At 38.2% G+C, this 16,146-nt stretch overlaps 1 protein-coding gene across 1 annotated transcript in view; it reads left to right on the top strand.

Moving 5' to 3' along the window:
* Nucleotides 1-16,146, top strand: part of LOC122494299 — a 64,971-nt gene that overhangs the window by 44,209 nt on the left and 4,616 nt on the right. The window contains 3 exon segments of the mRNA XM_043599365.1: nucleotides 1,167-1,252; nucleotides 4,751-4,877; nucleotides 5,922-6,020. Of these exon segments, the coding sequence (XP_043455300.1) occupies nucleotides 1,167-1,252; nucleotides 4,751-4,877; nucleotides 5,922-6,020 (312 nt within the window).

Here is a 16,146-nt window from a genome sequence, read left to right as displayed (position 1 = left end):
ACGCTCAACCAACTGAGCCACCCAGACACTCTAGGAGTAGTTCCTGTAGTCTCAAATGAAGCTCTGGGAACTGGTTCACAGGGTTTATATAGTTATAACATTTAAATGCTGCTTCACATAGTTCTAAATTTGGGCCAAGGTAGTGTCCATTTTCTCATGACCTTGCTAATAAGGGACATCATCAGTCTTTTAGACCTTCCAGTCATGTCACTGTAAAAATAAATTGTTTTTGTTTTATATACATCTTCGTAATTAGTAGTGAGGTTTAATATCTTTTGAAAGGTTATTTCTATTTTTTATTGAATTGCCCTTGGTCAGGTTCCTCTCAATGAAATAGAAATCTAGTCTTGAGAGGCAAAAACCTAAAGTTGAAAGGTAGTGTTTTAGTTAGAGAAATGTGGACTCAAAACAAAGCTTTGCCACTTGATAGCTGTGACTTTGGGCAAACGATTTCCCCCCTGAGCATTAGTTTCCTGATCTCTTGAGAGATGAGAATACATTGCAGAGCAGTGCTGAGGGTCATCAGGTGATGTATATGAAGCACCCAGCACGTAACAGTTCTCAATGAATGGTGGTGGTTGACTGACTGCAGTGATCAGGGATCCCCTTGTCTCCACCTTGGATACTGAAAGAGGGGGGGAATGTGCACAGGCTGTCATGGTATGAGAGGTCCTGATTGGGAAACAGAGTAGTGAGTGGTCTTGGCTGGGGAAAGGCCAGTGCAGTTTTACAGTGGTAGCAGCTGCCAGGCTCAGTCTGTGGTTTTCAGTCTTCGTATTTAGGAAGTTCAGACAGGATCCTGGAGGGCTCAAGAGGCCGTATATGGATGGTATCGCGTTTTCTCAGCCCTGAAAATTTGTACTGGAGGGAGGAGAAGTCCGATGTCAGGACCAGATCCACATTACTAGATAGGAAACTGGTCACAAGTCTTCAGAAGTGTTTGGGCTTTTACATCAAATCCATTATTGTTCAGCTGGGTTCCTTCAAGGCTTGGATTTCTTCAGACTCCTACTCTCCTCCAGGTTTTGTGGGTATGGGATCAGGGTGAGTAGAGTAGTGGGGAGTAGTTAAGAAGTAGGAATGGAAAAGAAAAAAGCTCACATTAACATTAAGTCCTTTTGGAATCTCTGAGGTACATTTGGTTTCATGGCCTCTTTTTCTTCCAGATCTGGCTTATCTGGACTCTGCGGTTCTCCAAAGAGAAATCTTGAAAAGGACTGACCAGTTCTTGCATTTTGAAACCATGGCCCATGTAAGTTATGTTTTTTTTTTTTCCTTTTTGAAATATTGTTGATCTCTAGGTCATGTGTACATACTTGTTCCTTATCTTGAAGCTTCTTATTTAACAGAACTCCATCCAAGAATGTGCTGTCATTCCTGTGAGGATTGGGGACCGACAGCCCAGTGTCCTTTCTATATGCCCTTCCATTTTTTCCACTGATGTGAACTGTCTCCTAGCTACTACAAAATCTGTCAAGAGCCATGAGCAAGCAAAAGTGAAATGCCTTGAGAAAAATGCAGGCATTCTCTGCAGAATGTCCCCTTGTTAACATTTCCCAATAAACAGCTTTTGATTTTAATATTTAAACTTCAGAGTAAGTTTATTTCTCTGAATACAATGATTTTTAGTCTGGTTTTATGTAGGAAAAATTTGTGTCCCCAATACACAATTTGACATCTTTTCAAAGTTTTTTGAACTTTTTATTGGCATATAACATACATAGAGGAAAGTGCATGAATCATAAGTGTGTAGCTGAATGAATTATCATAAATTGAGCACATCTATGCTGTCAGCACTCAGGTTGAGAAAGAGAAAATTACAAGTACCTCAGATGCCCCCTCTTTCAGTCACTCCCTACCCACCCAGCCCAGATACAACCACTGTCCTGACTTCTAACACCGTAAATGAATTTGCCATTTTTAGAACTTTGTGTAAGTGAAATTATATAGTTCAGTGCCGCCTTTTTTTTAACGAAAAATAATGTGTGGGAGAGTCTCGTTATATTTCAAACATAGTTGCTAGACTGTTAGAACCATCTGCAGATGTTTTGAGATGCATACAGATATCATTAAAGAGGATGTGTGTATCTGGTGCTGCTGGTGATAAAGGAGGTGTCAGAACAGCATACTGAGTGTGAGACATCCTGTTGTTATGTTCTTGTTAGAAATGCATTTTCATAGTGCACTTAACATGTAGCCCCTGTGTAGTATAAAATGAGTTTCTAAAAAGTTGGGAAAGTATTGAAGAAATTGTGGAGAAAGAAACAAAGCACGTGAGAAAAGTGAATTCAGTAAAAGAGACAAAATACAAAAGATGTGTGCTCAGTAACCCATGTGTACTATAATTCTATACTGGAGGGAAATGGAGGCTAGTTGGAGACTTGGAATTGATTTATAATGCAGTGTAATTCTTTGCTTCTAAGTGATGGGAAAATAGGCACCTGTTTGATGATGTAGTATTAGAATGTCTGATATTCAGGGATGGGTTATTGATATTAAGTGAGAGATCCTTGTTTTGAATTTTCTCTGAAGATCTGTGGTTTGATGAAAGAGAATTTGGTCCTATTTGTGTACAGGGAAAACTCCAGATTTCTCCACAGAGTTGTTTTCCAAGTACATATGATGAGGCTTAGTATTGATTGGTCTCAGTCTCTGTATGTGTTGAGATCTTATGGTATGAAAGGCTTTTCGGATTGGGTGGATTAGGTAAGGGCTGTAATTGGGGCCTTGTATTGTAAGGCATAAAATTTCATGTGCCGACCTGATACCTTTATCAGGGCTCCAGAGGCCTAAATGTGAGTTCCCTGCTCTTGTCAGAGCAGAAAAGACTCCCCACAGCTAGTTTTCCTATCAGGCAGATGACCTAAACCCTTCCTGGTTCTCACTGTAAAGGGTTTCACCTTCCTGCCAGCACACAGAATTATTCAGACAAGCCAATCACATTCTGTGGGAATCAGGGACACCTTACCCTCTTTTTACTACAAAGCCTGCCTCCCACAGACCCTGCTTGTTCACTCCATTCCTGAGTGCAACCCCTGTGTGGCCCTGCATGATGCGTGGTGCCCTCCTACCCTGGGCTGTGAGTATACATGTCTAATAAATGCTGTCAATCTCATCTGTCCAGCATCCGGTATTGAGCCACCTCATACTGATTAGGGCAAGGGATCTCTCCCTCGCCAGTGCCTGTGATTCAGAAGTAATCAGCAGAACTGCAAATAGAGAGATCAAGAATCATCTCCTGTAAACCCTGAGAGAAGAATACCAGGAGCAAAGTTCCTTGTGTAGTTTTATAGGATGTACTGGTTTAGAGCAAGGTTTCTCAACCTTGGGACTATTAATATTTTGAGCCAGAGAACCTTTTAATGTGGGGGCTGCCTTTTACATTGTGGGATGTCTCAGAGTATCCCTGGCCTTTACCAACTAGATGCCTGTAACACTCACACCCTTCCCCCCAGTTGTGACGACCAAAACTGTCTCCATACATGGTCAGTTGTCTTCTGGGGAGTAAAATCATGCCTTAGTGAAAACACTGGTCCAGGGTGATATCATCATGTTCAGTGTCCTCTAACTAGGAATGAGGAAGGGTGTTCGGTGAGGGGTGGTAGATGATAAAGAGTAAGGTCATCTAGGTGCATAAGTAATAGACAATGTAGGCTGTGAGAGCTGAGGAAGATTTTTGAAATTGTATTGAAATAAAATATCTGAATAGGAAAAGAGAATGGTTGAATCTTATATATTAAAAATGTGGACTGGCGGGGCGCCTGGATGGCGCAGTCAGTTAAGCGTCCGACTTCAGCCAGGTCACGATCTCGCGGTCCGTGAGTTCGAGCCCCGTGTCGGGCTCTGGGCTGATGGCTCGGAGCCTGGAGCCTGTTTCCGATTCTGTGTCTCCCTCTCTCTCTGCCCCTCCCCCGTTCATGCTCTGTCTCTCTCTGTCCCAAAAATAAATAAACGTTGAAAAAAAAAATTTTAAAAAAAAAGTGGACTGGCATGTAGCAATTATTTTATTTTAAAGTTTACTAAAGAATTAGTCCTTAGGGCGCCTGGGTGGCTCAGTCGGTTGAGCGTCCAGCTTTAGCTCGGGTCATGATCTCACACTCCATGAGTTCGAGCCCCGCATTGGGCTCTGTGCTGACAGCTCAGAGCCTGGAACCTGCTTCAGATTCTGTGTCTCCCTCTCTCTCTGCCCCTCCGCTGCTCATGCTCTGTCTCTCTCTGTCTCAAAAATAAATAGAAACATTAAAAAAAAAAGAATTGGTCCTTATAGGGAAAATCTGACTTTATGATTAACTTGAGTCTGTTTTCTTAGAAGAGGTATTGTTGTACGTTTGGGAGGAGTTTTTATCAATTTTTTTTCATGATCATTAAAGGGCAAAGAAGGTGGAAGACATATTTTCCATGAATTTGTGGTGGAGACACATAGCTTGCTGAAGGCTTGTGTATACTGTTTCATTTAATTGGGACTTTTTTGGGTCATTTTATTCATTTCCAGATATTTTGGGGTAGAAAATTAATCTTATCTTCAACCACAGGGCTATTCAAGACACGTAGCACTGTGCTTCAGTGATACCAATTTCTTACTGTTCCCTATACATACATTTTTAGCCCTACCCTATTTGCTTGTTATGTGGCCCCTTCTCTGCATTGCAGTCCTCGATCTTTTAAGTCCTCTTTTCTTTTAAGAAATATTTCATTTATTTTCACAGGTAATACATGAGGTGTTTTTTGTTTCTGTTTGTTTTTTTTTCAGGGTTCAGTGACATTCAGGGATGTGGCCATAGACTTCTCACAGGAAGAATGGGAATTCCTGGACTCGGCTCAAAGAGACTTATATAGGGATGTGATGTGGGAGAATTATAGTAATTTCATCTCACTTGGTAAGGCTATTTATCCCAAATTACGTTGGCTTTCTCTTCTGCCAATTTCAGGACGATGATTTGAGAAACAAGATATTTTTTTCTCTGTGTTCCAAAGGAATGGTTTCAGCGTTGTTAGTTTGGAAATAGGTCACTTCATCGCTTCCATCCTGCTATATCCTTCATATTTTCTCCAGTCTCTGTAATTTCCTTGTTTCCCTGATATCCAAGGGACTGGGTTTGAATTCTGGATTGCTTACAGCAGAAGCATTGTCCAAGAAATCAGATTTTATATTATATTTGAGCCCAGATTTGATACAAATGCTCAACACTCTTTCCTAATCCACCTGCAAGAAGAATACCTAAACACAGGGGTTTTGAGTCTGTCTAAAAACCAGGGGAGCCTGTAGAACTTATACAGCACGAAATGGATTCACAAACTTCAAGTAAATGCAGTCTGTTTCTTATAACAGAGATATTCAGTTCTACATGCTTTGAGGTTGAAATTTAAAATCTACGAACTTTGCACTTTACATTGAATGGATAATCCTATAAAGGATTAGAAGATGTGTCAGGAAGATACTCTCCTTTCAGCAAATTGATAATGATAAAAAAGTTAATACACTCACGTATTATATGTATATATACATATAACTGCATATACTTGTGCTTAGATACTATTCTTAGTATTGTGCATTATTAATTATCACAACTCTGTAAGAAATATACTATCATTATCCTCATTTCAGATGAGAAAACTTAGGCATAAGAGGTTAATAATTTGCTGAGGTAACACAGCAACAAAGGCAGGATTTGAATTCAGGCAGTCTGGATCCAGATTCTTACTGCCTCTCAAGAGAGTTTGTATGAGTTTAAATTATATTAAGGCCTGTTCGTAACCATCTATTCCTAAGGTTACCCTAATATGAGTGTTCTTCAACTCCCTTGCATTTCTTCACTCTTAGGCTCTATAAAGTACCATTTTGATCTGTAATTAATGACAAATTTAACCAAATTTGAACCTGACTTTTGGACTTACAGTTTCATGTCACATTGCCTTTTAAGCAGAACCTTCCATTTCTAAACCAGATGTGATTACCTTATTGGATGAAGGGAAGGAGCCCTGGATGGTTATAAGGGAAGGGACCAGAAGACACTACCCTGGTGAGTGAGGGCTGAGCAGGATGGGGAATTAATTACTACAGGTAATAGCTAAACCTGTTAGCCTTGAGAGGTTGTTGGAAATCTCTCTTTGAGAGCCCATGGCCTATGGAGAAAAGGCCTGAGACCTGGGAAACAAATTAAAATCTTTTTTTTTTTTTTATGTTTATTTATTTTTGAGAGAGAAAGAGAGAGACAGAGTGCAAGCAGGGGAGGGCAGAGAGAGAGGGAGACACAAAATCCAAAGCAAGCTCCAGGCTCTGAGCTATCAGCACAGAGCCCAACATGGAGCTCAAACTCATGAACCATGAGATCATGACCTGAGCTGAAGTCAGACGCTTAACGAACTGAGCCATCCAGACGCTCCCAAATGAAAATCTTTTAAGACTAGACTCCAAAGGAGCTGCCTGTTGACCTGTATTACAACTCTTCTCATCTCTCATATTTTTCTACTACTACAAAGAGAGCAGCTATTCTCAATGGAAGATAAAAAGATGATAATAAATATGAGGTGAAATCAACAAGATAGAAAAAGTAGAAGAAAATTAATAAAGCCAAAAGTTGAGTTCTTGAAAAGATCAACAAAATTGGTAAATACCTAGCTTGACTCATTTAGAAAAAAAGTGCTCACTTTGGCAACACATGTTCTAAAAAAAAAGAAAAAAAGAAACACAACATCAGTTTTTAACACTAGGAATGAAAGAGTAACAGAGTTATTGCTTCACATCCTATAGCCATTAAAAGAATAATAAAAGAATACCGTGAATAATTTTATGCCAATAAAATGGACATCTTAAGTGAAATGGAAAAATTCCTTGAAAAACGTAATTACCAGAACTGACACAAGAAAAAAAAATACAGGGGCGCCTGGGTGGCACAGTCGGTTAAGCGCCCGACTTCAGCCAGGTCACGATCTTGCGGTCCGTGAGTTCGAGCCCCGCGTCGGGCTCTGGGCTGATGGCTCAGAGCCTGGAGCCTGTTTCCGATTCTGTGTCTCCCTCTCTCTCTGCCCCTCCCCCGTTCATGCTCTGTCTCTCTCTGTCCCAAAAATAAATAAACGTTGAAAAAAAAAAAAAGAAAAAAAATACAAGTAACTTTATATCTATTAAAATAATTTAATTCATAATCAGAAATCTTTCCACAAAGAAAACACCAGGCTCACATGGCTTCACTGGTGAATTCTATTAAATATTTAAGGAAGAAATACCAGCAATGTTAACAAATTCCTTCATAAGAGGAAAGAGCTCTCAACTCATTTTCTGAGAATAGCATAAATGTTACAGTGTGTCCTGACAAGGAAATCACTAAAGGGGGGAAAAATTGCAGACTTATTATCCTTCATGAACATAGATGTAAAATCATAAGAAAATGTTAGTAAATCATATTCAGTAATATATAAAAATGATCAAGTACGGTTTATTCCAGGAATGCAAGCTTGGTTTAACATTCTAGAATTAATGTAAAAAAAATTATGTGTAATTCGCTGTATTAATAGAAATGAGGGAAACCATGTGATCGTGTCCATAGATGTAAAAATACTATATAACAAAATTCAACATCCATTCATGATAAAAATTTTCAGGAAACCAAAAACTGAGCTTCCTCAAAAAATACTGCTAAAAAAAATTACTACATTATAAACTTCATCATACTTGATTAAAGAATTCCCCCGTAAGATTGGGAGCAAGGCAAGAGTGCCTACGTTTCCCATATCTGCTTAACACTGTATTGAAGGTCCTAGCATTGCAATACAACAAGAAAAATAAGAGACATAAAATAAAAAAGAAGTTAAACTCTCTTTGGAGATTGCATGATTATGTACATAGAAAATCCTAATGAATCAAAACAAGTACTCAATAAATGATCACAGTAAGATCACAGAATGCAAGGTTAATATACAAAAATCAATTATATTTTTATATACTGGTAGTGAAAAAATTAGGAAAGTAAGGTAAATTAAGTCAATTAAAAAATTGCAAGCAAATTAAGTCAGTTTACAATAGTGTCAACAAAAATACTAAGGAATACATTTGATAAAACATGTAAGACCTCTATGCTAAAAGTCATGGAACATTCCTAAGAGAAAGACCTGAAATGAAGAGAGACCTTTTTGGGGATGAGAAAACTCAGTATTGTTAAAATGTCAATCTTATAGATTTTAAGAATCTGATTCCAAAATTTATATGGCAAAACAATGGACTTAGCATTTCTAAAGTAATCTTGGAAAAGGAAGAATATGTTATAGGACTTAGACTACATGACTTCAAGATACTTCAAGATTTATTATATAACTATGGTAATCAAGACATTGAGTATTAGATAAGGTATAAGTAGAAGATAAGTATTAGATCAACAAACAGGACAGAACAGAGATCCTAGAGGTGGAACTTACACATACTTAAAAGACTATTTATTTTTTTCCTTTTGAGGAAAGGAAAATTTTTTTCAACAAATGGTGCTGGAATAACCGGGAAAACAAGTCTTGACCCCTACTTCATTCGAAAATTAATTTAAGATGGGGGTGCCTGGGTGGCTCAGTCTATTAAGCGTCTGACTCTTGATTTCAGTTCAGGTCATGATCTCACAGTTTTGAGTTTGAGCCCTGCATCAGGCTGTGTGCTGACAGCACAGGGCCTGCTTGTGTTTCTCTGTCTCCATCTCTCTCTGTCCCTTCCCAGCTCATGCACTCTCTCTCTCTCAAAATAAAGAAATAAACTTAAAAAAATTAATTTAGGATGCATTTTAGACTTAAATATGAAAACTAAACATAAAAAATATAAAAAGCCAGATATAGGGGTGCCTGGGTGGCTCCGTCGGTTAAGCGTCCAACTTCAGCTCAGGACTTCAGCTCAGGTCATGATCTCATGGTTTGTGGGTTTGAGCCCCATGTCGGGCTCTGTGCTGACAGCTTGGAGCCTGGATCCTGCTTTGGATTCTGTGTCTCCCTCTCTCTCTGCCCCTCCTCTGCTCATGCTCTGTCTCTCTCTGTCTCTCAAAAATAAATAAATGTTAAAAAAAATTTTTTTAAAGAAAAGCCAGATATAGAAGTTAACTATATGGGTGCCAGGTGGCTCAGTCGGTTGAGCATCTGACCATTGATTTCAGCTCAGGTCATGATCCCAGGGTCGTGGGATTGAACCCTGCATCATTGTGCTGAGCGTGGAGCCTGCTTGAAATTCTTTTTCTCTCTCCCTCTGCTCCTCTCCCCAAATTTCACATGCTTGCTCACTGTCTCTCTCAAAAAAAGTTCAATATAAAAAATAAAAAGTTTTAAAACTAAATATAAATTTTATATAAAAAATATGAAAGCTAGGGGTGCCTGGCTAGTTCAGTTGGAGAAGCATGTGACTCTTGATCTTGGGGTTTGAGCCCCATGTTGGGTGTAGGAATTAGTAGAAAAAATTAAAAATCACCTTTAAAAAATATATGAAAGCTAAATATAAAGCTTTTAGAGGAGAACTTTTAGAGGAAAACTAGGAGAATGACTTAGTAGTAAGCAAAGGCTTCTTAGGTAAAGGCAATAACCATAAAAATAAAAAATTGACAAATCAGACCTTATCCAAATTGAAAGCTTTAATATACCAGTAAAAAAATTATACCAATAAAAATAGATAAGTCACAGACTGAGAGAAAATAGCAAGAAAACATATCCAACAAAGGAACAACATATACTACAATTCAACACCATAATGATAACCCAAATAAGAATGGGTAAAAGTTACATCTATACCATGGAATAATGCTCAGCAATAAAAAGAAAGAAACTATTGATAGACGCGATAGCTTAAGTGAACCTCAAGGTAATTGTGAATCTCAAGGTAATTATGCTGAGTGAGAAAAACCAATCACAAAAAGTTATATACCACATGACCTTAATTATGTAACATTTATGAAATATCAAAATTGTAGAGGGGCGCCTGGGTGGCTCAGTCGGTTGAGCGTCCAACTTCGGCTCAGGTCATGATCTCGTGTTCTGTGAGTTCAAGCCCCGTGTCAGGCTCTGTGCTGACAGCTCAGAGTCTGGAGCCTGCTTCTGATTCTGTGTCTTCCTCTCTCTCTGCCCCTCCCCCACTCATGCTTTGTCTCTCTCTCTCTCTCTGTCAAAAATAAATATGAATAAACATTAAAAAAAATTTTTTTTTTAATTGTAGAGATGAAAATGAATTAATCGTTGCCAAGGGTTAGGATATAGAAAAGTGAAGGGGTGTTTAGGGCCATAAAGGAGTAACACAAGGGAGTCTTGTGGTTATGGTACAGTGAGTATCTTGTTTGTGATGGTGATTGTTCAAGTTTATGATAAATTTTTTAAGTTTTTTTTTTAATTTTTTTTTATTGGTGGGTGGTGGGGAAGGGGCAAAAAGAGAGGGGGACGAAGGATCTGAAGCAGACTCTCCGAGGACAGCAGAGAACCCGACACGGGGCTCCAGCTCACAAACTGTGAGGTCATGACCTGAGTTGAAGGCAGACATTTAACTGACTGTGCCACCCAGGCACCCACCCTACATGATAAAATTTTTAAATTGCATAGGACCATATACAGTTGAGCCTTGAACAATATGCATTTGAACTGTGTGGGTCCACTTATACATGGATTTTTTCCAATAAATATAGTACAATACTATAAATGGATTTTCTCTTCCATGTTTTTCTTCCTTATGTTTCTCTTAACATTTTCTAGCTCACTTTATCATAAGAATACAGTATATACTATCACATATAAAATATGTGTTAATCAAATGTTTACTGTGTCAGTAAGGCTTCTGGTCAACACTAGGCTATTAGTTGTTTCTGGGGAGTCAAAAGTTGACTCAGATTTTCAATTGCATGGGGAGTTGGCATCCCTAACCCTGCATTATTCAGGGGTCAACTCTACATACACACAAGGGTGTGTATAATTGGTGAAATCTAAATGAGCTCTATGGATTATACCAGTGTTAATTCTTGGTTTGACTTATTCTATAGTTATGTAAGATGTTAACATTGAGAGAGGCTGGGTGAAGGTTGCGTGAGACTTTGCTGTTATTTCTTTGTAGCCTCCTAAGAATCTACAGTTACTTTAAACTAAGAAGTAAACAAAAATGTCCCATTAGGGATGATGAGTAAAAGATTTAAACAAAGAGAAGGGTTACTCTTTTTTATGATCAGTGATTATAATTCATTTATATCTGAATCTGTTGTATTAACTTGAGCTGCCATAACAAAATACAATAGATGGGGTGATTTAAACAACAGAAACTTGCTTTCCTATAGTTGTGGAGGCTGGAAATCTGAGATTAGCATTTAGGTGCTCCAGTAAGGGCTGTCTTCCCGGCTTGCAGATCATCCCTTCTCATATTGTCCTCATATGCCAGAGAGAGAGAAAGAGAGACAGATCTCTTAACAAGGCCACCAGTCCTATTGGATTAGGAGCCTGATGACTTCATTTAACCTTAATTACCTCTAAAAGCACTATTGCCAAATACAGTCACATTGGCTGGTTAGGGCTTTAGTGTATAACTTTGGAAGGACACAATTCAGTCCATAGTAGTATCTATCTATATAGGATCCAGTTTCTTTCCAGGTTCTGTTTTGATTAGTTTAAATGTCTTTCGTTGCCTAAAAATGTATTCGTTCATTGAGTACCCAATCTAGCACTGTGCTGGACACCAGTGGAACAATTGTGAACAAGAATGATAGGTTCCAGCAGTCAGTTTATGTTTTAACAGGAGTAGGACATTAAGTAAACAAGTAAATGAATAAATAATATTAGGTGGTGACAAGTATTATTAAGAAAAGTGAGGGGCTCTTGGGAGACTCAGTTGGTTAAGTGTCTCACTCTAGAGATGGAGTCGTGCATCAGGCTCTGCACTGACAGCACAGAGCCTGCTTAGGATTCTCTCTCTCCCCTCCCCTCCACCGCCTGTGTGCATGTGCTCTCTCTCAAGCTTAAAAAAGTGAGAAGAGTAAGGGAATAGAAATTAGCAGGTGTAGACAGGTTTATTTTAGGCTGGTTAGGCTTTTTGAGGAGGCAATAGTTGAGTGGAGACATGAAAAAGAACTCAGGTTATAGGAATATCTAAAGCAAAAGCAGATCTAGGGGCATCTGGGTGGCTCAGTCAGTTCGGCGTCTGACTTTGGTTCAGGTCATGATCTCACAGTTGTGAGTTCGAGCCCCACGTCATGTCAGGCTCTGTGCTAACAACTCAGAGCCTAGAGCCTGCTTCAGATTCCGACTCTTCCTCTGTCTCTTTGCCCCTCCACCACTTACACTCTGTCTCTCTTTCACCCTCTCTCAAAAATAAACAAACATTAAAAAAAAAAAAAAGTTCTGATAGAATAGCAAATGTAACAGCCTTGGGTTGGGAGTTGGAAGTTTTGTGTTTGAGGAAAAGCAAGAAGGCCAGGATGATTAGGATGATTATCCAAAGTTAAGGCACATGACTTTTTTTTTAATTTTTAATTTTTAATTTTATTTATTTATTTATCTATCTATTTATCTATTTATTTATTTTAAATATGAAATTTGTCAAATTGGTTTCCATACAACACCCAGGGCTCATCCCAACAGGTGCCCTCCTCAATACCCATCACCACCCCCCACCCCCCACCCCCCATCAACCCTCAGTTCTCAGTTTTTAAGAGTCTCTTACGTTTTGGCTCCCTCCCTCTCTAACCGCTTTTTTTTTTTTTCCTTCCCCTCCCCCATGGTCTTCTGTTAAGTTTCTCAGGATCCACATAAGAGTGAAAACATATGGTATCTGTCTTTCTCCGTATGACTTATTTTACTTAGCCTAACACTCTCCGTGTACCATCCACGTTGCTACAAAAGGCCATATTTCATTCTTTCTCATTGCCATGTAGTATTCCATTGTGTATATAAACCACAATTTCTTTATCCATTCAACAATAGCCAAATTATGGAAACCTACTTTAAAAAAAAAAAAGAATAGTTTCAAAGTCTCTTCATGTCCCCAGTGTTTCCTCACTAAGCTAAATCTAGATTTCTGGTGAAGAAATATATTTTTTCATGTTAAGGAAGTAACTATACATTCCTGTTATTTTGAGTGCTTTAAAAATAAGGAATGAGTGCTGAATTATGTGAGATACCTTTCCAGTGTCTGTAGAAACAATTACATGATTTTTTATCCTTAGAATAATTAATATGATAAATTACTTTAGATTTCCTAGTATTGAACTGCCCTTGCATTCCTAAAATAAGCCACAATTAGTTCTGTATTTTCTTTCATGTGCTGTAGGTGTTTTTGAATGCACTTTTGTAAGTGATATTGACATATAGTTTACTAGGTTTTTGTTTCATTTTTCAACTCACTTTAAAATAACTTGGAATTTATTCTTTTTTGTAATGGTCTGGGCCATTTTATAATTGGGCTCTGTGCTTTCTAAAGTTTTTATAATCTTCAGAGTAGTTTTTAGGTCTTTGATTGCTTTATATTTCCTTAGAAAATTATCCTTTAGGGGCACCTGAGTGACTCAGTTGGTTGAGTGTTGAGCTCTTGATTTTGGCTCAGGTCATGATCTCGCAGTTTGTGGGTTCGAGCCCTGTGTCAAGCTCTGCGCTGACAGGGCAGAGCCTGCTTGATATTCTTTCTCTCCCTCTCTCTGCTCCTCCCCTGTTCATGCTGTCTCTCTCTCTCTCTCAAATAAATAAATAAAAACTTAAAAAAAAATTAAAAGAAAATTACCCTTTATTGGCATGGTAGTTCCTTATGATTTTCAAAATATTCTGTTTTGTTAATTATTTGTTAGTGTCAAGAACTGTGAAGCATCTGCAATTTTACCCTACATGCAAGCTAACAAGTTAGCCTGCTGCAGTGTCATGGATGCTGGCAAAAGATACAAGAGTCCTAAACCAAAGATGAGGATTTTATTGCTCAACAATAAAACAGCACAACAAATGGCATGAACATCAACATATTTGCATCATTCCTATTTTGCCCACAAACCCCATGGGAGTGATGTGCATGGGTCTAGAAGGATACTTGAACATGCAGTGAGCTGCATAATAAGAGAAGAACCCTGAAGGTAGAGAACCCAAATCTTTAATAATGGGCAATAAGCACGAGTGACCTTTGCTCTGAGGGAGACACTACCTTTATTATATTGAACAGTTAGCAAACCTGCCTATTGATCCAGAGAGAAATACTATCCCTACCTTCCGAGGTTGTTGGTTATACAAATATTCTTTAAAAGATAGTCCAGAACAAAGGCAGTTAATACTTCTTGCGCGATGTGCAAAAATCAGAGACACCCATGGTGAGTTGTTCCTGAATACCTAGTTGCTATTTTTACTTTGTTTGAGTGGCTTCATTATTTTTTTTAGCAAATGGTTAATAGGTTTCACTGACTTTTTTCAAACAACCTAGGTTTTTAATTTGTGTTAATTTAATTTTTTTTTCTGTTATCTAATCAATGAAATTTTGCTTTTATTGTATTTCCTCCTCTGAGTTCCTTCGTATACTTTTTTGTTCTTTTTCTAACTTTTGACTGGGATACTCATATTTCTTTTCTTTATTCTAAGAATTTAAATGCATTGATGAATTCTTCTAAGATCTATAGTATATTTTGTAGATTCTTGGTAATCTAGTATTTTCAATATTATTTTCTAGATAGTCTACAATTTTCTTTACTTGGTAAAGGGTTTTGTTTTTTTTTTTTAACTTGAAGTGTGAAGATTACTTTTGGTTTTATGATTGTATTATTTCTTATTTTGGTTCACAGTGATCAGACTTTTGTTTGAGCCATTCCAGCAGTTTTATAGATTTGTACTGTAGTCACAGAAAAAAAGTTTCTTATCTCTCCTATCCCACATCTCCCCATATCTTTGCTTACTTCATTCAACATTTAGATTTTCTCATGCAAGTCCCCCATCTGGATCACTATCTCTGGACCTTTATCCAACATAGCCTTTATTTTTTACTCTTTTGCACTCAGGTGATCCCAGGTACCATTCCATATTTGACAGTCATTCTGCTATACTCAATATCTGCCCATGCCTTTTTGTTCAGGAATTCATAAGCCTTTCACTGTTAGTGTGATTAAAAATATTTGAGGGGCTCCTGGGTGGCTCAGTCGGTTGAGCCCTGACCCCGACTTCAGCTCAGGTCATGATCTCACGGTTTGTGAATTTGAGCCCCGCATTGTGCTCTGTGCTGACAACTCAGAGCTTGGAGCCTGCTTCAGATTCTGTGTCTCCCTGTCTGCCCCTCCCCCACTCACGCTCTGTCTCTCTCTGTCTCAGAAATAAATAAACATTAAATTTTTTTTTTTTTTTAATATTTGAGATAGTTTTCTAGGAAGTACAAAAATTGCTTTGGGTATGTAGGAATGGGAAGGAGCACCTAGAAGAGGTATGAAGAAATAAAAATTTGAGCAAATGTAGCATTGATAATAGTATAAACTCTAGCAGAGATAAGTAAATCATTGTACTTTTTTTTTTAAGTAAACTCTATTCCCGACATGGGTCTCAAATTCACAACTCTGAGATCAAGAGTCACATGCTCCACCAACTGAGCCAGCCAGGCACCCCTATTGTAGTACATTTTAAAAGATTAGAGGGGCGCCTATGTGGCTTAGTAGGTTAAGTGTCCGACTCTTGATTTCTGCTCAGGTCATCATCTTATAGTTCGTGGGTTCGAGCCCTGCATCTGTCAGTGCAGAGCCTGCTTGGGATTCTCTCTGTTTCCCTCTCTCTCTGCCCCTCCCTTGCTCACCCTTTCCCTCTACCAAAATAAATAAACATCAAAAAGATAATACATAAATAAAAGATTAGAAACAGATACACATATCTGTTAGTGATTATGTAGTTATGGGAATTAAATGAGTAACATTTATTGTGTATTTGGGGTTATTTATTTATATATCTTTTACTTTTTATTTAAATTTTAGTTAACATACAGTGCAATATTGGTTTTGGAAGTAGAATTCAGTGTGATTCATCACCTGCATACTACACCCAGTTCTCATCATAACAAGTACCCTCTTTAATACCTATCGCCCATCTAGTCCATCCCCCACCCAGCTTCCTCCATCACCCCTCAGTTTGTTCTCTGTTGTTAAGAGTCTCTCGTGGTTTGTTTCCCTCTCCTCTTTTTTTCTCCCTTCCCATATGTTCATCTGTTTTGTTTCTTGA

This window comes from Prionailurus bengalensis, chromosome E2, assembly GCF_016509475.1.
Source record: "Prionailurus bengalensis isolate Pbe53 chromosome E2, Fcat_Pben_1.1_paternal_pri, whole genome shotgun sequence".
Taxonomy (NCBI): domain Eukaryota; kingdom Metazoa; phylum Chordata; class Mammalia; order Carnivora; family Felidae; genus Prionailurus; species Prionailurus bengalensis.
This window is presented reverse-complemented; position numbering and strand designations above follow the sequence as displayed.